We start from the raw sequence: 24,331 nt of genomic DNA, 5'->3' as shown, positions 1-24,331 counted from the left end.
GAAGTCACTCAGTATTTAGCAGCGTAACCCATTTATTGTCCAGCACCTCTGACAGTTTCGTGTCTCTAAAGGAGACAGGAAGTTTAGAGCATTATTGGCCCTTTTAAAGGAAAAGAGTGAGTCGGCACCCCCAGAGGTGAGTGCTAACACACAGAAATGGGCTATAGAACCAAACCCACACATGACATGCTCCCCCAGTCTGCTTTATCATCCCTTAAAAAAAATCTGGAACAATATGTAGCAAAACAAATAAATTACTTTCCATCTCAAAAAAACAAGTTCAAAAGCTTTGAAGCTGTCTAGACCTCTGGACAAGTGCCTCCAAAGAAATGAGCTTGCTTTTTCATCTTCCCTGGCTCCAGCCAGTAGGAGGCAAGAGATCCCTGCTTGCCACATCTCAGGATTCTGGACTGTATTTAGCTGGACTTGGGATCTTGTTGCTTGGATGTATCTGCCTCTTCCAAATCCATCTCAGCAGTAACTGACATACATAGGAACTGGAGGTACCGTGTGGTAGATGCTACATAAAGAAGACAAGTTTGAATCAAAATTAAGAGGTCACTTGAGCTGAGTTCTAGTGACAGGGTGGTGCCTGAGGGAGCAACTGAGGTAAGCGTTAGAGTTGGCAATAGAGACTATGGCAAAGATGACTGAGGAGATTAGGTTTGCAGGGCATAAAGGGGGTGCTGTATGATGGCTGAGCCAACCTGCGAATCCAGCTTACCCACAATGTTTCGGAGACAAAGAGGTCGTTTGTGTTCTGGCACTCTGATGATGAGGAAGTAAAAGGGCAGGCCTGAGAGGGCGATGCCAATGCCGATGAGGGAGTTGATGGTATCACTGTAAAGTGGAACAGCCACCAGGAAGATGGTACAGAGGCAGAAGACAATGGGGAAGAAAAGGCTGAGCTAAGAGCACATAGGAAACAACTGGTTAGACATCTCGTAGTCAACAGCTCAACCCCACACACTGAAGAGTGCCCTAAGCCTTCCCAACCCCCTTAATCTCAACACATCACCACCACCAAATCCCAGGCAAAGATGTCTTAAAGTATCTTGAAGGGGCCCTGCAGCCCTGGGGGTAGGGTGGAAGTGAGTTACCTTGAGGGGTCTAGGTCGCTCAGGCTCCTTCCAGCGCAAGTACAGCTGACCCACAATGGAAAGCCCCACAAAGAACCAGTAGCTGAAGCTGTAGTAGTTAATGAGCTGAAAGATGTCCTCCACACACAGGTAGATCAGTGCCATGATACCCTGCAGGCACAAGATGGTGAGGCCTTGTGGTCTTTGTTATTCAAGGTACTTTTCAGTCCCCTTTATTGCCCATGCACGCATCCGTCTTATAGTACAGTCTTCAGTGTCCCCAATAGTCCTCTTCCCACCCTCTACCACCCTAATTTCCATACTTCATTCCTTTCTCACTAAGTAGGCAGCCTCAGTTGGTTTTTCAGTCCTTAAAATACTTGCCCAGTTAATCCTCTATAAAGCACAGCTTTAAAAAAAATCCCTCCAATATTCTGCCTAAGAGTGCCTCCTTAGGGTTCCACCATATATTCCCAGCTTCTACCCAATTCCCAGCTCCAAATTGCTTTACCTCAGGATTTCTGGTATCTCTCAGCTTAAAGCCCACTACTACAGTTTGTAACTATAACCTTAAAAGTCTACCTCAGAGCCTCCCTGATGGCCTAGGGGTTAAGTCTCAGTGCTGCCACCCAAATTGTGGACAGCTGACAAGCTATGAAATTTCTGGGAGCTGACCCACATGGCGCTGATCTGCCTGCTGACCTGCCTGCTGCTCCCCTCAGAAGTGTATTTCAGTAAATCTACCTGTTCACTCCCTACTCAGTCTCTAGTGAATCCTCTCACCTCCCATGCCTCTGGCCTACACCCAGCTCTTCTATGCAAAAATAAAAGGTCACCTCAAATGCACCTCCAGGACTTTCCTGCTGGACTTGATCATTTTCTTGCCTTAAACACTACTTCACTGACTTGGCAGCTATTACAATACATCCCATGTCCATTATTCCTCATCCTAGATCAGAAGATGTTAACGTTCCCTAGACATAGCTTCTCTCTTGAGGCCACTGCAGCAGTTAGTACAGTGCCTTGTCACGGCAGATGTCCCATCTACAGTTTTTCTGTTAGAATCTCCTTTAGAGCTTCTAAAAAGCTAGAACAGCTGCATCAACTGTTCAAGTTTCCCCTACGTTCTGGCTTTCAGCCTCCTCCTTGAGGTCACTTACATTGAAAAGCAGAGCAGGCACCGGTGTGAATCGATGAACATGAATCATGGAGATGGCATCAGGGAGATGACCTTCTCTTGAGCCCACAAAGAAAAGCCTGTTTTGCATAAGGTAGGAATTGAGAAACTTCTGGAATGCCTGGGTATAGCATGGCTCACATGTCATACAGCCCTACCTCTGCTATCCCCTCCTTCAGAAGAATTTGAGAATGGAGGTCAGTGCTGAGATTAATGAGAACTGATGGCTGCTGATAGGAACAAAATCAAGAGGTGGTGAATATCATTTGAGGTGCACAGTGAATAAAGACTGGGTCCTGTGAATCCTGCCCTCCCCAGCCATGGCTCTATTCACAGTGCCTTCCCTCTGTACAAGTGCCGATCATACCTAGAAGCAGCCACAATGGAGGCATTGAGACCACCAAAGCAGGACAATGCAACTGCCAATGGAATTGTCCAGTTGAACATTCCAAAAACCTGGTCTGCAAAAGTCTAAGGGAAAGGAACAGGTGAGAGTCATTAGCAGGCCCTATAAAGGATGTAGGCATGGACAAGCATGCCCAATCCCCCTTACTGGGAACCCAGCCCTTCTACAACAGGGAAATTGGACCTTCCTTCAAGCCCAGTAACCTAAGCATAATCCTGTCAAGAACTAACCCACTTCCGGGACTTGAAAAGCTGCCATATGCCCATTAGCCCACAAACCCACCCTCAGCCTCCTCCTCCCATTAGGGAAAATCCTTACCACAGCTACAGCATCACTGGACAGGATGTCCTTCATGTCTAGCACAGTGTAATAGGCCACATTGGTCAAGATGTAGATGACGGTGACAATGGGCATGGAAATGCCAATGGAGAGAGGCAGATTCCTACAGCCAAACAGAATGATGGATACATTAGTCCCACAGTCACATCACCCCATCTCCCCTTTAATCCTTAGACTTCCACACCAATCCAGGGACAGGGCCTCCTGTGGCATTTCTTTTGAAGTTGAATAAACTATTTGAAGTTGCCTAGGAGAGTGGCTTAAGCTCTTAAAAACTAAAAAACATCAAGGGAAGAGGGGGATAACACATTAGAGAAAGGGCTAAATGAAAAAAGATTAAAAGAACTATGTCACAGTATAAAAGCACAGGAAGTTGGGAGTTTTCTTGGCTTGATTTTTTTTCATCTGGTGATCTTGTAGGTACCAGGATTCCTTCTCTAAGACTGTCAATTATTGGCAATTTTATTTTAAGGTTGAGAAATAAGAAGAGATTATGAAGACAAATTGTGAAATCTAACATCTCCAGAGAATAAGACACCTCAGGAGGAAGAATAGTGAGTGTGTCTGAACAAGCAGACTGGAAATTATGTCCACCCCAACCCCCAAGGTCTGTGGGGGGACCTTGGATGCTATCCTCGCTGGAGGCAAGAGAAAGATGCACAAGCTTCGCCCCATAAAGCCAACATCTTTCTAAACATTTTTCACTCGAGCCTACAGAAACAAATGGGGCGGGGTTTGGGGGAGGGAGGGATGCTCAAGTAGTTCAGCTTCTGTCCAGCAGATGGAAGCACCACCCAGACCTCCATTCTGCAGCCTTTCTGCTCCCAGGGTTGCGTCCTCTGTTTCTCAAAGCCAGAAAGAGTTTATTATTCTTTTGACTAAAAAGTTTATAAAGCATTCACTCCCTGGGAAATCTTCATTCCTGGAATCACTGAATTTCAGAGCCAGGAAAGGTCCTAGAGGCCATAAAATTCAGCCCCATCAATTACAAAGAGCGGGCAATGGGCTCCCTGAAGTCATCCAACAACTCAATGGAAAAAGACAGGCGCCAGGCCAATAGACTCCCTACCAAGTGCTCTTTTCACGCTGGATGACTACAGGGTCATTTAGAGTAACAATGGTGTGGTGAGACCATTGAATGACTAAAACACACAACCATATCAGAATGAATCTGGGAAACAAGGATGTGATCAGACAGGAAACTACAGGTTTCTGGGAGTCTGACCTAAAGTTATCTCTGGGGATTAGGGTGGTAAAAACTCTATCAAGGAAAGTCTATTTAAAAGTATATGTGCCTTGTGGCCCTCCCTGGTGGCACAGCGGGTTAAAGCACAACACTGAGAATCTAAAGCCGCTTCTGCATGAGTTCAATTCCCGCCTGCCCCGGAGGAGACCACATGGCGTGGCAGACCTCTCCTGACCCGCCCGCTGCTCCCCTCAGCAGTGTACTTCGTTGATCTGCCTGTTCTGTTCCCCACTCTGTCTCTGGTGAAGCCTCTCACCGTCCCTGAGCCTCTGGCCTGTACCCCAGTTCTGTATGCACAAATAAATAAATCTTTTAAAAAAAAAAAAAAAGTATATGTGCCAGCCTCCTGGGTGACTTGGGGATTAAGTCTCAGCTCTATCACAGCTAAGGCCTAGGTTTGATCCCCGGGCAATAAGCTGGCCCATATGGCACAGCAGACCTCTCCTGATCCACCCGCTGCTCCCCTCAGCAGTGTATTTCAGTACATCTGCCTGTTCTGCTCCCCACTCTGTCTCTGGTGAATCCTCTCACCTCCTCCCACACCTCCAGCCTGCACCCCAGTTCTCTATGCATAAATAAAAATTCTTAAAATAATAATTTAAAAAAAGATATACGTTAGAAAAGTCACATCTCAATTCTATGACCATGGTCACAGACAAGTTGTTTCTCTGACCAGGGGCTGACAAAATTGACTGTAGCATTATGGTATGTTTTGGCACATTGTAGGAGCTCAGTAAATGAAGACTATTGGGTAAATAATCCCATAATGGCCATAGAAAGTTGGAGCAATACCAACCTCTCAGGATTCTTGATCTCTTCAGTGACGTAGTTGAGGGTGTCCCAACCCGAGTAAGAGAACAGAGCCGAGTACAGTGCCAAGGCAATGTCGCCCATGGCAAATGATGACCCCTCAAAGGAATTCTCAAAGTGGGTAGAGGCTCCTGGAACCCAAAAACATGGAAAGACAGGATTAGTGGCCTTCACACAACCGCAAGTGATCCATGAAGGAGTGGAAAATATCGCAGCTGGAGAGTGGCTTCCAACACCTTCAGCAGCATGGAAACTAATGAGGAAACAAAAGAAACAACTGCAATGTAGGGAACAGCATGAATATTTGATAGGAAGGACATGGGGTAACTTTCTAGGATGAAAAACAACCACAGAAGAGTTGGAGAACAGGAGGGATACAGTTCTGTCCCGCCCCTCAAGCTGCCAGATCCTAGCCACTTCCTAACACCACACAGCTGACCCTGGGTGGAAGAAGAGAGGGCTCAGTGTGCCAAGGTCAGCAGAGTAGCTGCAGGGGAGGTATGTTCATACTGGAGTCTGGAGTGGGCACAGGAGTTCATGGCCTTGCCCACTCCCAAGGAAAGAACAATCAGCCACAGCACTGGGCTCACCCATCTGCCAAAGCCAGCTCCCAGCACTTGGCTGTCGGCACTTTGGCCAACATAAGCTTCCTCTGGGAGGCAGCACGTACAGAAGCTAAAAGACAGGCATTGGGCTCAGTCTGTTGGGGAACAAATTTTAGCTCCACTACTTATTTGCTAAGAATCCTGGGCAAGATACTTAATCCTGCAGGTTCAACTCATTTATAAAATGAGGGTGGTGATCGTATCTACAAAATAAAGTAGTAGGCAGAGAGCACCTAGAGGGTTGTGGCTCATAGAAAATGCGTAACAAATGTTACTATGAATATTATTTCTTACCCTGTCCAAGTTTAACAATGCCCGCGATGATGACTGCAATCAATGCCAATACTTTAGCATAGGTGAAAAGATCTTGTACCATGGTTCCCCACTTGACATAGGCACAGTTAATGAAGGTTAAGAGACCTGAAAGAAAAAAATACTGATGGGTAACTGACTCTACCACTCAGAGGGCCTTAGGCTCCCAGGATGCTTTTTAAGTAGCAATCACCAAAATAGGCCCCTCAGCCAAAGAAATGTTGGGGTTCTGACTTGCTCTGCTTTGAAACCTCTGCCTAGAATGTTCTCACTATTATCATTCAGAAGCCCTTGCTGAGCACCTTGTGTCTCCACACCCCCCCCAAGAGCCCCCCCCATCTACCCCCATACACACACACTCATTACCCATATGAAAAGCACAAAAAGAAGTGATCGGGATTTTCTTATGTACAAAGTTACAAAGTACTCACAGGAGTGGGAGGCACTGGTCACTATACAGGATTATCAATTTGCTCTGTTAGTTCCGCAAAGTCACAGTATTCTCCCCCCCCACACACCCCTGTACCCCCAGTATGGGCTCCAGGATATAGCACTCTGACGCTGCCGTATCATTGCCCACTTTGACACGTTGTGGGTGACTTAGTCCATGTCTGGGTGGCAAGTCAGGATGAGGATGGAGGCAAGACTTCTTGCTCTGCCTGCCAGCTCAGCTGCTTGTTTTGTGCCAAGTTGCTGTAAAACGGGAAAAGGCATTGTTCCTGCCTGGGCAATAAGAAGGTAGGAGCCACAAGCATTCCTCAAGGCCTCTACTCTGAGACAGAGGCTATCTGTTTGTTCACTGGGTGAGCACCATAGAGTTCATGGCTCCCCCTTCTAGTGGGATTCCCTAACCTAAGGCTTCCACAAGACCTGAAATTATCTGTCACGAGTCATGTATGTGTGACATTTTTCTATGAAAAGCACCCCCTACCTTTCATTAGAATCTCAGAGAAATCTTTTACCCTCAAATTACAATCTGCTACTTCAGAAATTCAAGAAGAAAAGCCATACAAGCTGTGAGGTTGACCAAAGCCCCAGGATGTGGCCAGGAAGAAAGTCAAATGAAACAATTCTGAGACTCAGCAGAATGTTCTTCGGTCCCCTCAGCCTCTTAAGCAGGCTGGCACTAAGGCACATCTTCCCAGGCCACAGAGGGAATGGCAGCATCACGCCCTCCTTCCCAGCTCAGCAACTGACACATCAGAGGGATTTAACCACTCTTCTCCCCAGGGTTCCAAGGGCAAGGTCAGAGTCAGCCTGCTTTGCCAGAGAAAGCAGTGAAACGAGACGACCGATTGAGACGACCGATGGAGACCAGAGACCAGTGCTAGGCTGGCCTGCTCAGGCCACCGGGCAGTTGGAAGTGATCCACTGTCAGTTCTGACTGCCGTGACCCTCAGGGTCCTCCTGTTTTGTTGTGTCCTGGCCATTACCCAGATGTTACTCCATCCTGAGACATAGGAAAGAGAAGCCACTCAGAACAGCTATCCATTGACTGTCTCCCTTCCCCACTCTATTCTACTCACTGTCCAAGTACTTATCTCTATTTTCCGGAAAAAGGGCTTTTCTGTCCTATACACATGTGCCTTTCGGCCTAAGACAATAAATAACCAAATCTTATCACCAAAATGCACCTATAACTCCAACCCACCCAGAGCTAAGTTAATAATTAAAGACAGAGGTATACACTCTCTATAAGCACCCCACAAGAGACCAAAGTACCTGTATATCTTGCACTCCATGAACCTTTTGGATCTGTGGATTCTCCTCAGCCAAGTCACCCATCCTCTCCTCCCCACTGGACTTCAGCCTCTGCCAATCAGCAGTCCTCAAGAATGATTCCCCATCCTGTAATCTCTACTGCTTCCCCTCAGGCTCTGCTGCTCATTTACACAGCCAAATTTCCTACTAGAAACCTAGAGACAACAACTGACACTGTCAAATTCACAAAAGAATAGTATCCCCTAATTAAAATTCATGCTTAGGCCTCCTGGTAACCATGGGTCAAACATCAAATAGGGATGGGTTTATGGGGTCTAGTTCCGGTTAAGAGTCATTCTCACTCCATTAGGGATGTGGGGAGGGAAAAGCCAACTCATCATCCTTTACAAATTCTGAAAGGACAATACATGGTTTGCTTACATTTTTATCCCTACTGCTTCTGTACTTCCACACCAACCACTTGTAGTCCTCGTTCTTACCCATCAGCCTGTTCACCTCCCCCACTCCAGAGCCTTATTTTTTAGCCCACTGACCCATGATCTTCTTTGTATATTGTATTCCTATAGAGCCCTCCCTGGTGACTCAGTGGGTTAAAGCACAGCACTGTAAAGTGTCCAGGTTAAAGCACAGCACTATGAAGCTATCCACAGACACTGCGGCAGGAGTTTGAACCCCAGCCAAAGAGCTGACCCCCACGGTGCAGCAGACCTCTCCTGTCCCCTCTTCTGCTCCCCTCAGCAGTGTATTTCAGTCTGTCTGCCTGTTCTGCTCTCTACTCTCTTCCTCTCTGGTGAATCCTCTCACATATACACCCTCACCCCTGCACCGCTGGGTAAATAAATAAAATCCTTTTATAAAAAATACTATATTTCCCCAATGGAATATTACTCAGCAACAAAATAAATAAATAAATAAATAAATAAATAAATAAACACATGCCTTTTGCAGCCACATGGATGGAGCTGGAAAAAGATCATGCTTAGTGAAATAAGTCAGAAAGAAAAGGAAAAATACCAGATGGTTTCACTCATAGCAGGGGTATAAAGGACCAGGCAAGAAAATAACAATAATAATAATAATAATAATGAACAACTATATACCAGAGAAATTTTACAGGGGTGGAGTAGGGAATGGGATCAAAAACAGTGGGGGGAGGGAAGTGCACTGGACTATGGTGATGGCACACGGGTGATCTGGTGATGGGAAGCCCATGGAGATTACAACTGAGATGGAAAAAGGCACAAATAATGTAAAAATAAACCATTATATTACAAATAAATAAATAAATAAATACTGTATTCCTGTTCCTGTACTGGCACAGGAAGGCTCCGTGTCAATTAAGGGAATCCTATGGAAAAAAATCAGGGAGCAGAGGAACTGTCTAAAGAGAGCTGGCCCTCACCAGCTTCCTCCCAGGCCTCCTGACTGTGGGAACAGGGGACAGGAAATGGGTATGGCAAGCAGCAGTGCTGACTGGGCGCTTTATCCCACCCCCAACGGATACAGCTGACCAGAGGCCCCAGAGCCCAGCCAAGCGCATGGTTCTTGAAGCCCAACCTCGGAGGCATGGAAGGAGGGGACTGTGCGGCTAGATAGTACAGTCAACTGCAAGTTACCTTCAAGGACAAAGATGCCCTACCTGCAGACCCGAGGTGCAATTTAGTCTCCACCCAATACTGGGCCAAGTTCACCGGGAAATGACCTGAAATCACCTTGGATCTTTGACCCAGGTGCAGCTTCTTTCCTCCCTTGACCCCTCTGCTTTGGAAGAAGCAGAAGCTGACAAGTCACTCCTATGATCCTCAGTAGAATTGCTTCTGAATGGCTCAGACCCAGCCCACACGGGGTCCCCTGGAGCAGGAGGCTGGTGGGTCAAGCACTAGGACCCGGCTCTAGAACTAAAAGCCAGGGGAGCATCAGGGAGGTTGATTCAGATTCCCAGATTTAGTTTAAATGCCCAAACTAAATGGTCCCTGGAAAAGAATATCAAACCTACAATCCTCCCAGCATCATTACTTTTAAATACATAAACATGAAATTTAGGTTCCCCCTTTACTTTCTCCTTCAAATTCCCAGGAACTATAAACCTCAACACTTCTATTAGGCAACTCGTTCCACTTTTTAGAGTTCAGTAGCTTTCTTTCCACTAAGGCAAAAATGTCTTCTTCTCAACTTCCTAATAGTCTTAGACCTGTCCTCAAGAACCACATAAACCCCCAAATGTAATGATCCTTCTTATCATTAACGATGACTACTCCATCTTCCTTGATTCTTCTCTCTTTCAGGCTAAAATGTCTAATTTTCCAATCCCATGCACAACAAATATGGCTCCCAGACCACTCACTATCTCTCTGCTGCATTCACTCCTCTTAGTTAGTGTCTCTCTGGAAAAAACTCCAAACCGTGTTGCAGACAACGGGGTCTCCATTTGATCTCACTGTTGACTGAAACCTTTTATTCCTACTTCAAACTGAAAGCTTTCTCCCTTTCTGGACTTATAAAACTAAATTTTTTTAAAGATTTATTTATTTATTCATATAGAACTGGGGTACAGGCCAGAGATGCGGAGGGTGAGAGGATTCACCAGAGACAGAGTGGGGAGCAGAACAGGCAGATGGACGAAGTACACTGCTGAGGGGAGCAGCGGGCGGGTCAGGAGAGGTCTGCCATGCCATGTGGTCTCCTCCGGGGCAGGCGGGAATCGAACTCATGCAGAAGTGGCTTTAGCTTCTCAGTGCTGTGTTTTAACCCACTGCGCCACAAGGGAGGACCAAATAAATTTTTTTTAAATCCCAGAAATGGGCCTTCTAGGAACTTTCCTCTAAATTTTTTTTTAAATGGGGTACAGGCCAGAGATGCGGAGGGTGAGAGGATTCACCAGAGACAGAGTGGGGAACAGAACAGACAGATCGACGAAGTACACTGCTGAGGGGAGCAGCGGGCGGGTCAGGAGAGGTCTGCCACACCATGTGGTCTCCTCCGGGGCAGGCGGGAATCAAACTCATGCAGAAGTGGCTTTAGCTTCTCAGTGCAGTGCTTTAACCCGCTGCGCCACCAGGGAGGTCCCCACTTTCCTCTAAATTTTTAAGCATCATTCTTGCCTACTAAAATAAATTTTCCCCTTCATTTTATGAGTTCAGGTGCCTTTGATTTTTTTGAAATCTGTAAATTTGATTAGCATACCTTTTGGGTCTTGGCTGAGGTAATTTTTTTTAAAGACTTATTTATTTATGCATACAAGAACTGGGGTGAAGGCCAGAGATGTGGGGGGCTGAGAGGATTCACCAGAGACAGAGTGGGGAGCAGAACAGGTGGACTGACTGAAATATGCTGCTGAGGGAAACAGCAGGCAAGACAGGAGAGGTCTGCTGTGCCATGTGGGTCACCTCCCTGGTGGGGGATCCAACTCAGACTGTAGTGGCTGCAGATAGCTTCACAGTGCTGCACTTTAACCTGCTGTACCACCAGAGAGAGCCTGTCATTAAATGCTTTGTTATTGGAAATACAAAGACAAGTTCTTATATGCATAAATAAATAATCTTAAAAAAAAGTAAAAGAAAAACTGGGGTGTAGGCCAGAGGTGCGGGGGGGTAAAAAGATTCACCAGAGACAGAATGGGGAGCACAACAGGTAGATCTACTGAAATACACTGCTGAGGGGAGCAGTGGGTGAGACAGGAGAGGTCTGCTAAGGCATGTGTGTGAGCTCCCTGGCCGGGGAGCCAACTCAGGACACAGCAGTGATAACACTGAGACTTAACCCCTAAACTACCAGGGAGGCCCACTATTGCTGATTTTATTTATTTATTTTTAAGATTTATTGAATTATGCATACAGAACTGGGATACAGGCCAGAAGTATATGTTCGATCTCCCGCCAGGGAGCTGACCCACGTGGCACAGCAGACCTCTCCTGTCTCACCCGCTGCTCCCCTCAGCAGTGTATTTCAGTAAATCTGCCTTTTCTACTGCTGATTTTAGGGATGAAAATGGGCCAGGAGCCAAGGAATGTGGGCAGCTTCTAAAGCAGGAAAAGGCAAGAAAATGGATTTTCCCCTCGAGTCTCCAAAAAAGAATGCGGCCCTTCTGACACCTTGACTTCAGTCCAGGGAGCCCCATTTTACACTTCTGACCCACAGAACTGTGAGATAATATATTTATGTTGTTGTTGTTAGCCAATAAATTGGTAGTAAGTTGTTACAGCAACAATAGGAAACTAATACATCACTCAACAGCTTCCTTTTATATCTTTCCTGTCCTCCAAGATCCTGGAGATATCTAGTGGCGATTCTTTCATCTCAGTTAACTATACATTCATTCCATTAGTCTGTAAGTAGATAAGAACATTTAATGCAATGATGTACTTTTTAGTATTAATTCCTCAACTCTCTTGGTCTTGCTATTTTTAATTGGTCTACATATGTTGGCCTATGGGTTTTCTATTGAAATCTTTCTACATTAGCAATCCATCTGCTTGGTAAAGTTAGAAGAAAAATGGGGTTAGGACCTTCTCCTCTCTCTCCATCAAGTATCATCAAAGAACATCTCCCAGAGTACCCAGCCTTGCCCTGACTATTTCTCTGAACAGTCCTCCTAGAGTCTTTTATTGGCCTCAGTTACTTCTTCAGATCTTAGACATGCTGGGCATGAACCCTGAGGACATTCTTCTTGCATTTCTGGGCCAGTCGTGAATTTAGCCCTGGTTAAGTCACCTCATATCCTCACTCATATTCCTTATTTCTAAAAACCTAAACTTATAAAAACAAAATGTGCTCAATCATATTGATTTCACCTTTTTTTAATAGTTATTTCCTATTTATTTATGCATACAAGAATTGGGGTAGGCCAGAGGTGTGAAGGGGAGGGGTGAGAGGATTCATCAGAGACTGAGTGGGGAGAAAAGCAGGCAAAAGCAGGTGATCTTCTGAAATACACTGCTGAGAGGAGCAGCAGGCAGGTCAGGAGAGGTATGCTGGGTAATATGGGGATCGAATTCATGCTTCAGTGGCTGGAGATAGCTTGACAGCACTGAGACTTTAACCCCTGTGCCACCAGGGAGGCCCACATTGGTTTCTTCAGATCATCCTTCTTTTCTTCCTAAATAGTCTTCAACTATTTTATCAGAAGAAGAAGATCCTGGTCTCTCTCTCTCTCTTTTTTACTCCTACCTACAAGATTATAATCCTTTACAATCTCTGCAATTTTCTACTCTCTTTGCCTAAAATTTAGAGCTCATTTTAGAAGAAACTCAGCATTTCTTGTTTTTGGAAAATACAATCTCAAAGAAACTATGAAACTATCCATAGCCACTGCACCACCGAATTCAATTACTGCCCAGGGAGGTGACCACATGGCGTGGCAGACCTCTCCTGATCCACCCACTGCTCCCCTCAATAGTGTATTTCGATGATCTGCCTGTTCTATTCCCTACTCTGTCTCTGGTGAAGCCTCTCACTGCCCTGCACCTCTGGCCTGTACCCCAGTTCTGTATGAATACATAAATCTTTAAAAATATATAATAATAATAAAAATAACAGTAACAACAAATAAATCCTTTTCTTTCAGAGGTTCATATTGAAACCTTTCTGGGTTAAATGGTAAAATGTCTTAGATTTGCTTTACATAAGGTAAAGAGTGGAGTACAGATAAAACAAGATTGACAATCATTCATGCTGGTGCCCAAACTCTGGAGGTTCATCATATTTTTCATTCTAGTATATATATTCTTCAAATTTCCATATTAAACTTTTTTTCCTAATGTATGCAAATACTGCTTCTAATAATGCAACTGATTCAATTTTTTTTTAAGATTTATTTATTTGGGCATATAGAACTAGGATACAGGCCAGAGATGTAGGAGTGGTGAGAGGATTCACCAGAGACAGAGTGGGGAGTAGAACAGGCAGATCATCGAAGTACACTGCTGAGGGGGACAGCAGGTGGGTCAGAGGAGGTCTGCTGTGCCATGTGGGTCACCTTTGGGGCAGGTGGGGATTGAACTCATGCTGAAGTGGCTTTAGCTTCTTAGTGCTGTGCTTTAACCCCCTGCGCCACCAGAGAGGGCTGCAACTGATTCAATTTTAACAAAAGATATTGGAGGAATTAAGGTTCCTATCAGTACTACATTTTCCCTTTTGTATAGCTTTAAAATCTTTATGAGGAAAGCAATATATTCATTCCCCCTTTTCTGCTTTTATCTGCACCATGCATCTTCCCTGAAGATGGGGATTTATTCTCATGCACTGTTTCTATGGGAGACTTTCAGGAAACTTCCCTAAATGGAATCCAAGAGCCTCCAGACAGCACCATATAATAATTCTTACCAAGGTAAATAGATAGAAAGCCTCCAGTTTCTGTTGCCCTAAGGATTGGGTCACCTATCTGCAGTGAGAGGAAACACTTCTGTCTAGCTGTTTGAAAAAACCTCCCTGCAAGCAGAGGGCTGGAGTGTACTGATAATACTGCTCTTGACAGTTGTTAAGAAAGTAAAAAAGGAGAAGTAAAGTCCTTTCACAGGGCTCTGGATCTTGCTGCACTGGAATTGTCCTTGCACTGCAATCAAAGAATCAAAATGTGAAGGCCTCCCTGGTGGCACAATGAGTTAAAGCACAGCACAAGGAAGCTAGCCACAGCCCTTTCAGCACCCCAAGTTAAATCCCTGGCCAGAGAGGTGACCCACATAGACCTCTCCTGACTCCCCTCAGCAGTGTACTTTGTCATTCTGCCTGTTCTGCTCCCCACTCTGTCTCTGATTAATTCTCTCACTGCCCCTGGACTTCTGGCTTGTACCCTAGTTCTGTATGCATAAATAAATAAATTTAAAAAAAAAAGAATCAAAATGTGAATGAAGGTGCTCAGAGGAAGCATGCACTCCTCATTATTACAAATTCACCACAAGTATGTCTCTCTTTGATAAACATCAATCCCCATTCTTTCAGCAAATCCATCACGTTCAAGCAAGATATATCTTGCCATATTCTAATCAAATACGAAAGCCTCTCTCTTTGTAGTAAAAACAAACTTGTTTATTAGCTTTGTTGAATGTGTGTAGACGTGTCTAAAACATCATTGCCAACTTTCCACCCTATTTTCTGCAAAGGCACTGATGAGCAACTTCTCTACATTTCTTCTTCTTTCTTTCTATATAATACTTCATGCCATCAAAATACCCAGATTCACACTTTTGCCTGTGGTTCTTCTTTTCTCTAAAATTTCAGTCATACTAAACACACCTCCCATCCAATCTCTATGAAATCTGCTTCCTTCTGGCCAGAGTTTGTCCTTTGGGTCCTACAGCACATCCAGTCAGGCACCCTGTTTTGTCTTCCCTTTTTTCTTTCACATGCACAGCCTTCAACTGGCAGAGAAGTAAAAATCCCACTTGCACTCAGTTCACTATCAGAGTCACCAGTGACACATCCCAGGTGTCTTTCGACTGACAACGTCATTCATCCCACAGTAACCGGCAGATTCAGGACAGCAGTCTGTGGGCTTAACTGGTGTGAGCAAGCCCTTTGTCACACGTTACTCAGGAAAAGAGCGCAAGTCCTGTGTTACCTCAGTCTACATATAACCAGTCATCCCGCTTACTGTTATGCTCGGGCCTGCTAACACCAACTGTCTCCAGAACATTCTACTGCTGCCGCTGCCGCTAATTCCAAAGGATCAGATTTACGCTCTCTATTAACAGCCTTAAATCTTCTGCCTGAAGCCAGATCTTTCACGCTTTCCACCTTTACTCTACTGTTTTGTTAGTGTTGTCTAGTGCTGATAAGCTACTCTCTACATTTCCAAAATCACTTTTTCTGTCTGGTTCCCTTGATATATTATTTTTTCCATTCCTTCCGGGTCCTGTTTTCCCTTTCATATAGCATTCAGTCTTCAAACTCCTTTTCACCTTTTCAGGCTACAGAACCATTTCGCTTAGTCAGGCATCATGGGTGAGAGCATCAAGCAAGAAGACACTGCCAGCAGAATCCCTGGGTCACTGAATCAGATTCCTCCCACTCTGCCTCCTGGAACGCTGTCAGCACTTCAGCCCCTGGCTCTGCCCCACTCAGCTGGAGCAGGCCAGCAGCTTACGCCAGGAGACTCTCCCGTTAAACCACTCCATCTGTTCCCTGTCAGACTCAGCTAGTCCTTGCTCATCAGACCTTACTTTGAGACCCTCCAAAACCGGACCCAAGCAAGACTCAGAATCACCTGCAGAAGGTTAACCTACAGCTCCAGGGCTCCACCCCAGAAGCCCTGATGCAGGAGGCATGAGATGGTTCCCCAGGGAATCTGATGGCCTGCCTGCCATGGATGTGCTGCCTTAGGCCATCATCAAACAAAACCCTCACATCCAGATCAACCATGGTCAGAATAAGCCTAAACCCTCCGCTCACTCGGGGCTCTACCAGCCTGGCTACACACTGGCATCACTTGACCAGATTTAACCAGGTGCAGTATTCAGGCCCCAAGACCCTGGTGTGGATCCAGTCCAGGTGTATGTCAAGTTTTCCAAGCTCCTCCCAGGGGACACCAGAGAACCTCTCTTTGCAAGGGGCCCATTAGTTCTCAGCAGCAATTTTCTGTCTCCTCAATTCTTATTCTCCAAGCCACTTCCTGTTCTTCCACCCAGTGATTTAGATGTATTTGGTTGCAGGAAAAGGGAGGAAAGGACCAGAGGCAGGAGTATATCCACCCCCAGCCCCACAGATGATCCTGCCGTTGTTTTTTGGAGTTGTCAGGTTGAGAATGGGGCCCTTGGGTTCACTCTAGGAAAGGTTTCACCAGAGCACCCCTTTCAGCAGCTTACACCAGGAGGCTCTCTTGTTAAACACCTCCATCTGCTCCCTGCTCAGACTCAGCTAGTTCAAACTGACAAGTTCCCAGGCGAATTTCTCCACAACACAAAGACGTTAGTTATATCTAAAAGGGCAGATTATTATAAAGGGGAGAGAAGAATAAAGAACACTTGCATAGACACAAGTGGGCAGAAAGGGTGTCCCAAAAGGGACAGGTTTGCTAAGAGGCCTGCATGGTCACAGGTGGGTGGCCTTGAGGAGAGCTGCCTCTGCTGAGGATGGTCAGGGAAAAGAAGCCCCAGCAGGTGCAGGTCATGGGAGGTTGCTGCCCTGCAGAGGGACAGAGAGTTGGTGAAAAGAAGCACCTGCATAGGCACAGGTGGGCAAAGGACTGCGCGCTCTCTCTCTTTCTCTCTCTCTCTCTCTCTCTCTCTCTCTCTCTCACACACACACACACACCTGCAATCATTGCAGAGATTACACTAATAGCCTTCTTCTCTTTGCGAGGGGCTCACTCCTTGGAGTGGTTTGTTGTTAACTTTGAATACACCTGTAGATTTCTAAAGAGGCCAGATTTCTACAGTGGCCCTCGATCCCCATATCTTTACCTTCAGGTCTGCATTCTGACACCCCCAACAGCAGTCTGATACCTGCCTGGGCCTTGTGCATTGTGATCTAGGCTTTGGCACCTAAGGATCTTAGTTCCTATAACCAAGTTAATGGCTATGTTAATCCCTTCTACCCCCACCTCCAGCTCCTGGCATAGCCTGAGTCTGGTTTCTGGTCATGTGGCCCCTCCTCCCCAGTTTCTCTGTCCTTATCCTCTGTCATGTCCAGTGGACAGCCAGGGTTCGAGCCCACTGTCTCCAGCTCCCTCCCCAGCCTGCTCTAGGTTTCTTCGGAGGGAAAAAAGAACTTCGAGAGGAAGTGCCCTGGAGTGAACCCCTGAGAGCGTTGGGGATCAAATAGCACAGAACTCCATGCCTCATTGCTGACCCCACATCAGAAAGCACCCAGAGTCCTGACTCAAGTCTGTTTGTTGCTATGACTGTGGGACATGAAGTTTCCTGGCCTCCAACTTTAAAATGACTCTTGGGAAAACCCCGTGGGTAATGTGACTAGCATTCAAGTAGAAAGTTCAAAGGTAAAAACCAGCTAGGGGCCCAGCATCTGGCTGTTCCACCTCATTAGCTACAAGTACATGAAGTCAATTGTTCTGGCACCAGAAGAAGCTGGACACAGACGCGGGGCCAAACCTCTGAGGCAGATGCACAACGATCCGAAGGCCTGGACAGTCCACACGCGGTTCTAACTGATGCTGGACCTAGACAGACGAGCTGTCTCCCTCCTCTCTGCTCAGTTCCCCCAGATGTCCTCACTCCCCCAATACTATCTTGAGCACCAAAAGCACAAAATGTCTTTCTCAGCCAAGTTGAATCCAGCACCACTCATCCAGCCAACATCTACTGAAGCACCGACTCTATGCAAGTCACTAGGAGCAAGCACCCAGGACTCCAAGGTGCTGCCACAGGAATAGTAATTTGTTCTCTGGGGCCCTAGGTCTGCTGGACGAGGGCTAACCTATATCAAAAACTCAGGTCATTGGCCCTCCCTGGTGGCGCAGCGGGTTAAAGCACAGCACTGAGAAGCTTAAGCCATTTCCACATGAGTTCGATCCCCACCTGCCCCGAGGTGACCACATGGCGTGGCAGACCTCTCCTGACCCGCCCGCTGCTCCCCTCAGCAGTGTACTTCGTCAGTAGGTCTGCTCTGCTCCCCACCTCTGTCTCTGGTGAAGCCTCTCACTGCCCCTGAGCCTCTGGCCTATACCCTAGTTCTGTATGCACAAATAAATAAATCTTTTTTTTTTTAAAGATTTATTTATTTATTCATACAGAACTGGGGTACAGGCCAGAGATGCGGAGGGTGAGAGGATTCATCAGAGACAGAGCGGGGAGCAGAACAGGCAGATCGACGAGGTACACTGCTGAGGGGAGCAGCGGGCGGGTCAGGAGAGGTCTGCCGCGCCATGTGGATCTCCTCCAGGGCAGGCGGGGATCGAACTCATGTGGAAGTGGCTTAAGCTTCTTAGTGCAGCGCTTTAACCGGCTGCGCCACCAGGGAGGGCCACAAATAAATAAATCTTTAAAAAAAAAAAAAAATTCAGATCACAAGATGGATAAGTGCGGGCCTGCCAAGGCGGGAGCAGGCCTGCCCGACACCGCCAACAGTGTCAAACAAAACATGTTGGTGCCAGAGAAAGGGCAGTTGGGTCGAAGCGGGTGTCTAGCCCTGAACTCCGCCAAGGGAAAAGTTCTACCCTTCCTGCAAAAGAGGAAGAAAAGCCTCAGCCCTCCTTTCTGTTCTCGGAGCTACTGTCAAATTTAAACTGCTTTTAAGTCACCCAAAGACAGAATGTAGAAAATTTTTAGAACTATATAAGATATATATGATTGCAAATATAATTTGCAGCAGTTGATACCATTTTTGACTGATGATTATTTTACATCTAATTTAATCTGATAAAATTGATGTATTATCTTTATTTAACAATTAGAAAACTAAGGGCACTCAGCCAGTGATCAGTTTCAAAGCTTGTAGACTTTCCACCACACCACTTGCCGCCCATTTACATGGTAAAGTGTGGGCCTTGGGAGTGACATTATCTGCCCCCTGGAGTACTCTGGCTTCTGGTTTCAGAGAACTGGAGCAATCCTCAACGAGCTCTGAGAGCCAGGATGATCAGCTTCAGGAGGCTGTCTGCACACCTCGACAGCTGGGCCAAGCAGCCACTGATAGTATCCTGGACAGGACAGGGAGTTTCCTCTGGAATTCAAGAATTCGGAATTCATTCATTCCGCATCTGCTATGTTCCAAGCTCCGTGCAGTTCCGCAAAGTGAACACGGACAATGACAAGAAACAGCTCTGTGAAAGTCAGCAGCAACCCATCCAGTCTGGGACAGAGCTGGGGGGCAGGTGGACACCAGGACTACTGGTCCCTGAACTGAGGGTAGGGACATTAGTGCTGGAGTTGAGGGAAGAGAGACAGAATTCCCTTCTGAGAGGGCAACATGTGATTGCCCTGACAATGAAGTAGCAGGAAGTCACACGCCATACAAAAAGCTTACACAGTAATAATCAGCAAATGATTTCAAGGTCTATCAGTAATACTAGCATATCTAGGGGTATAGTTCATCAAGAGTTCTTAAGGGGGCCCTCCCTGATGGTGCAAGGGGTTAAAGCACAACACTGTGAAGCTCTCCACAGCCACTGCAGCACAAGTTCAATCCCCAGCCAGGGAGGTGACCCACATGGCACAGCAGACCTCTCCTGTCTCACCCACAGCTCCCCTCAGCAGTGTATTTCAGTCCATCTGCCCGTTCTGCTCCCCACTCTGTCTCTGGTGAATCCTCTCACCCCCTGCACCTCTGGCCTGTACTCCAGTTCTTGTATGCATACATAAATAATTTTTTTTAAAGTTCTTAAGGAAGACTTGAGAGTAAACCACTTGAGAGAAGCAGAAAGCATTTGCTCTTTTGAAATTATTCCTGTTTGAACAAAAAGCAAGTATATTCTCTAGTCTTTAGAGAATCTCTGTATAGCTCCCACTCTACAGATGAGGAAACTGAAGGCAATAAATTTGCCCTCATGTGACCTGCATCCATGCTCTTAACCCACAGGGTTTGTTGCTTCCCAACAGATTAAGCCCCACACTGTTCAAGAAAGAAAAATACTGACTCAGTGCGTGCAGGCATTCCAACCACAGAGATCTTATCACAGGGCAAGGATCTTCAAACCTACTTATTCAGAAATATTCTCCCAAACCAACCCAATTAACCCAGGGTTAATTCTTTCCCATAAGCCCCCCCCCCACCCCCCTTGGGCCTCCCTGGTGGCACAGGGGTTGAAGTCTCAGCACTATGTAGCCACTGCAACATAACTCCCTCCAGGGGCCAGGAAGGTGACCCACATGGCGCGCCAGACCTCTCCTGTGTCCCCCGCTGCTCCCCTCAGCAGTGTACTTTGTCGTTCTGCCTCTACTGCTCCCCACTCTGTCTCTGGTGAATCCTCTCATCCCCAGCACCTCTGGCCTACATCCCAGTAAGTGAAAATAAATCTTAAAAAATAATAAGTTTCTCCCTCAACCTTTGACCCTCCCTCTAATCACCAACCTCCCTTTTGGGGAGTCAATCTTGTGGAAAACCTATCCACCTTCCCTCTCCTTCCCAAGGCTAGCATCTACTCTACTCACTGAGAAGACTGCCAAAGCTCTCCTTGTCTTCCCAGTAGCCAATTCCAAATGACATTCCATTTATCTTACACAAAGTTCCCTCCAGAAAGACTACTTCTGAATGTAAACTCACCACCCTTTCCCTGAACTCCCACATTGATAGCAGTTACAAATGACCAGTCTCTTAGATAAGCATTAACAGGTTTGCCTCCCCCTATTTCTTTCTATTTCCCCCTTGTCTGACAGGTTTGTCTTCTTGCATTCCAATGAAAAGGGAGATAAACAGCAGTAGTAGAAAAAAGCAAACTGGCGCCAACCTGGCCCCATGCAGACCCCTCTCCCCTTCCCCTTGCAAGCACTTGACTGGCCCCCCTGCACCCTGCCAAAGAGCAGGGTGAGTCTGCTGCCCTCCTCATTTGTTGACAAATTAAACTACTTTTCTTTACCTCAAACGGTTTCCTTTTATCGGCTGAGGGGGAACTAAGGCCCATGTTTAGTATCAACATCCCCACACAAACCACAGTAGAGTGGTTTACACATCTGTCTCTCCCACCAACTGTGAGCTACATGAAGGTAGACAAAGTAACAGTCATTCTTGTATCCCCAGGGCATGGACACATAGGGGACACTCAAATTCACTAGATGAATAAACTTTCTGAAATCCAGCTCTACCCTCACTGCCTGAAAGCCTGCTCTCCCTAAGCCACCAGCGGATAAATCCAAGTGACTCCACTCCGTCTTGTCTAGCTTGGCCTCTTGGCAAACTGGACACTGTCAGCCACTAACTCTTCCAATGGCTCTCTTCCACTCACCAGCTCCCAGTGTCCCTCCCACATAGCTGGATGCTTGTCTGACTTTTCACAGAATACTCTCAAATTGATATTCCTCAGAATGTTAACTTAGGTTCTTCTCCCCTCACTTTCTACATCTTGTCCCAAGATCATCTCATCTGCCACTGTGATTTCAGTTACACACTGGTGATTCCCAAAAGCATATCACTGGCCCAAGTGCCTGACACCAGCTACCTATGCGTACCTACAGGTGTTACCAGGCACATCCAACTCAACAAAGACTTTCATATCAATTTCTCTCAAATCTATAGCTCCTCCATAGTTCCCTCTGTAAACAACTGGCCTCAAACCAGAAACCTGGGCATCATCAAACACCTCTACCCATATCCAGTCTGTGTCCAAGTCTTACCCAATCTTTTTATGCCTAAAATACACTAGCCCAAGCCTAAACCCCAATCCTCTCTTACCAGAACTCTTACAGGGCAGAGAGAGTGGGGCACCCCTGACGCACTGTTACAGAACCACATAGCAGCTTCCTAATTGGGCCTCCTTCAGACCTGAAGCCAGAGTAATCATTCTAATTATCACAAGTTTTAAAATCTAAGTCACACTGTCATCCTCCCACCTTAAGAGCCTAAAGAAGCTTTTCACTGCCAAAGTCCTTAATAAAGTTGGTGTGATAGATTATGTTTTCCAAAGATGTTTTCTACAATATCTCCCATCCTACAGGTTTTCATACAATGTGACCCTGACACTCCACCTTGACACCAGATGTGCTGTGAGTGTTTCTACCTACAGAGTACAGAGGAGTGACATCATGCAGCCTTGGAGGTCATAAGAGGCAATGCAGGCCTCCCTGGTAGCTAAGGAGTTAAGTCTCAGCACTATGAAGCTCTCCAAAGCCACTGCAGCACAAGTTCGATCCCCGGCCAGGGAGGTGACCCACATGGTGTGGCAGACCTCTTCTAACCCACCCACTGCTTCCCTCAGTGGTGTATTTCATCAGTCAGCCTGTTCTGCTCCCCACTCTGTCTCTGGTGAACCCTCTCACCTCCCTGCACCTCTGGCCTACACCCTAACTCTTGTGTGCATAAATAAGATAAATTTTTTAATATTTGTTTATGCATACAGACTGGGGTACAGGCCAGAGTGCAGGGGTGATAAGAGGATTCACCAGAGACAGAGTGGGGAGCAGAACAGGTAGATTGATGAAGGTGAGACAGGAGAAGAGCAGGTGAGACAGAAGAAGTCTGTTGTACCATGTGGATCACCTCACACTGAAGCTATGGATGGAACTCACACTGAAACGGCTACTGCTAGCTTCGCAGTGCTATGCTGTAACCTACTGCACTACCAGGGAGGGCCCAAGATAAATATTTTTTAAAAAGACAATGCAGCTTCCACTTCATTGCTGGGATACTCAGCAGGAGCCTCAGCTACCAGGTAAACAGTCTGACTGTCCTGAAGCTGACATTCTGTGAGGAAGCCCAATGAAGAGACCATAAGCAAAAGTCCTGACACAACTTGAAGAGAAAAAGATACCCAATTAGTCCCCATCTTCCTTCATGTCCCACTGTTCCAGCTCCCGACACCATCTGACCATAACCACGTGACCCCCTGAGCCAGCTACCTGGCAGCTCTTCACAAATTCCTAAATCACAGAAACCACAAAAGCTGAAAATAAAATGACTACTGTTTTGGGCTCTCTCTGGTGGTACAACGGGTTAAAGCACTGCACTATGAAACTCTCTGAAGCCACTGCAGCAAGAGTTCTATCCCCAGCCAGGGAGCTGACCCATATGGCACAGCAGACCTCTTCGGACCCACCCGCTGCTCCTCTCATCAGTGTACTTCCTTGATCTGCCTGTTCTGCTCCCCGCTCTGTCTCTGGTGAATCCTCTCACCCACCACACCTCTGCCCTGTACCCCAGTTCTGTAAGCATGAATAAATAAATTAAAAAAAAAAAAGACTACTGTTTTAAGCCATTACGCCTCGGGAGACTTGTTACACCACAGTAATAACTAAAATAGTTTTAAAGTCCTGAACAACCTGCCCTCTGACCTCCGCCGACCTCTACAGGCCAACTCTCAAACGTCCTACCTGCCACTCAACATCACATGGCACCCTGAACGCCTTCAATATGTCAAAGATGGCCTTGGATCTTTGTGTTCAGGTTTTCAGCTCCCTGAGATGCTCCTCGTACCTCTTTTAATTCTTTATCATTCCATGTGTCCACTTAAACTTCCTCAAAGAGGGTTTCGAAACTCTCAGGTTAGGTCAGCTCTCTGGCGGCTCCTCGTCGCTTTTCTCATCCTCCCCTTACATCACCTTTCCCTGCTCCTAGCATGCCCTTGCTCCTTCTTCACCCAACAGATATTTGCCAAGTACCTAGCAGGCCCCCGGCACTGCTAGGTACTCACTGTTGGAGATGCAGCAGTGAGTAAAAAGAGCATCCTGTTCTCATCGTGCTTACATTCTGGAGGGAAAGATTAACCAGCGAGTAAATAATGTCAAAAGGTGATACGTAAAGAAAAACAAAACGGACACAGAGAGGTCATTTGAGGTAGGTCTCTGGCTCAGATGAAGACAAGAAATGTTGTGAGGGAATAAACTCTAAAGACTTGTGGGGAAAGGGCCTTCCAGGCAACAAGAACAATTGAAGTAAAAAATATATTGAGGCCCTCCCTGGTGGCGCAGTGGGTTAAAGCACAGCACTGAGAATCTAAAGCCACTTCCTCATGAGTTCGATTCCCGCCTGCCCCGGAGGCGACCACATGGCGTGGCAGACCTCTCCTGACCCGCCCGCTGCTCCCCTCAGCAGTGT

General features: G+C 46.5%; 1 protein-coding gene across 1 annotated transcript in view; it reads right to left on the bottom strand.

Moving 5' to 3' along the window:
- Positions 1–31: 31 nt before the first annotated feature.
- The window catches only part of SLC7A7 (solute carrier family 7 (amino acid transporter light chain, y+L system), member 7), a 33,210-nt gene continuing 8,910 nt past the window's right edge, over positions 32–24,331 (bottom strand). The window contains exons 4-11 of the mRNA XM_004694663.2: positions 5,957–6,082; positions 5,044–5,188; positions 2,981–3,104; positions 2,624–2,727; positions 2,240–2,336; positions 1,101–1,250; positions 725–908; positions 32–520 (exon numbers count right to left, since the gene is read on the bottom strand). Of these exons, the coding sequence (XP_004694720.1) occupies positions 417–520; positions 725–908; positions 1,101–1,250; positions 2,240–2,336; positions 2,624–2,727; positions 2,981–3,104; positions 5,044–5,188; positions 5,957–6,082 (1,034 nt within the window). The 3' untranslated portion in view covers positions 32–416. The remainder of the gene's footprint in view (positions 521–724; positions 909–1,100; positions 1,251–2,239; positions 2,337–2,623; positions 2,728–2,980; positions 3,105–5,043; positions 5,189–5,956; positions 6,083–24,331) is intronic.

Source organism: Condylura cristata, unplaced genomic scaffold, assembly GCF_000260355.1.
Source record: "Condylura cristata isolate star-nosed mole 26May11 unplaced genomic scaffold, ConCri1.0 scaffold00045, whole genome shotgun sequence".
In the NCBI taxonomy this organism is placed as follows: domain Eukaryota; kingdom Metazoa; phylum Chordata; class Mammalia; order Eulipotyphla; family Talpidae; genus Condylura; species Condylura cristata.
This window is presented reverse-complemented; position numbering and strand designations above follow the sequence as displayed.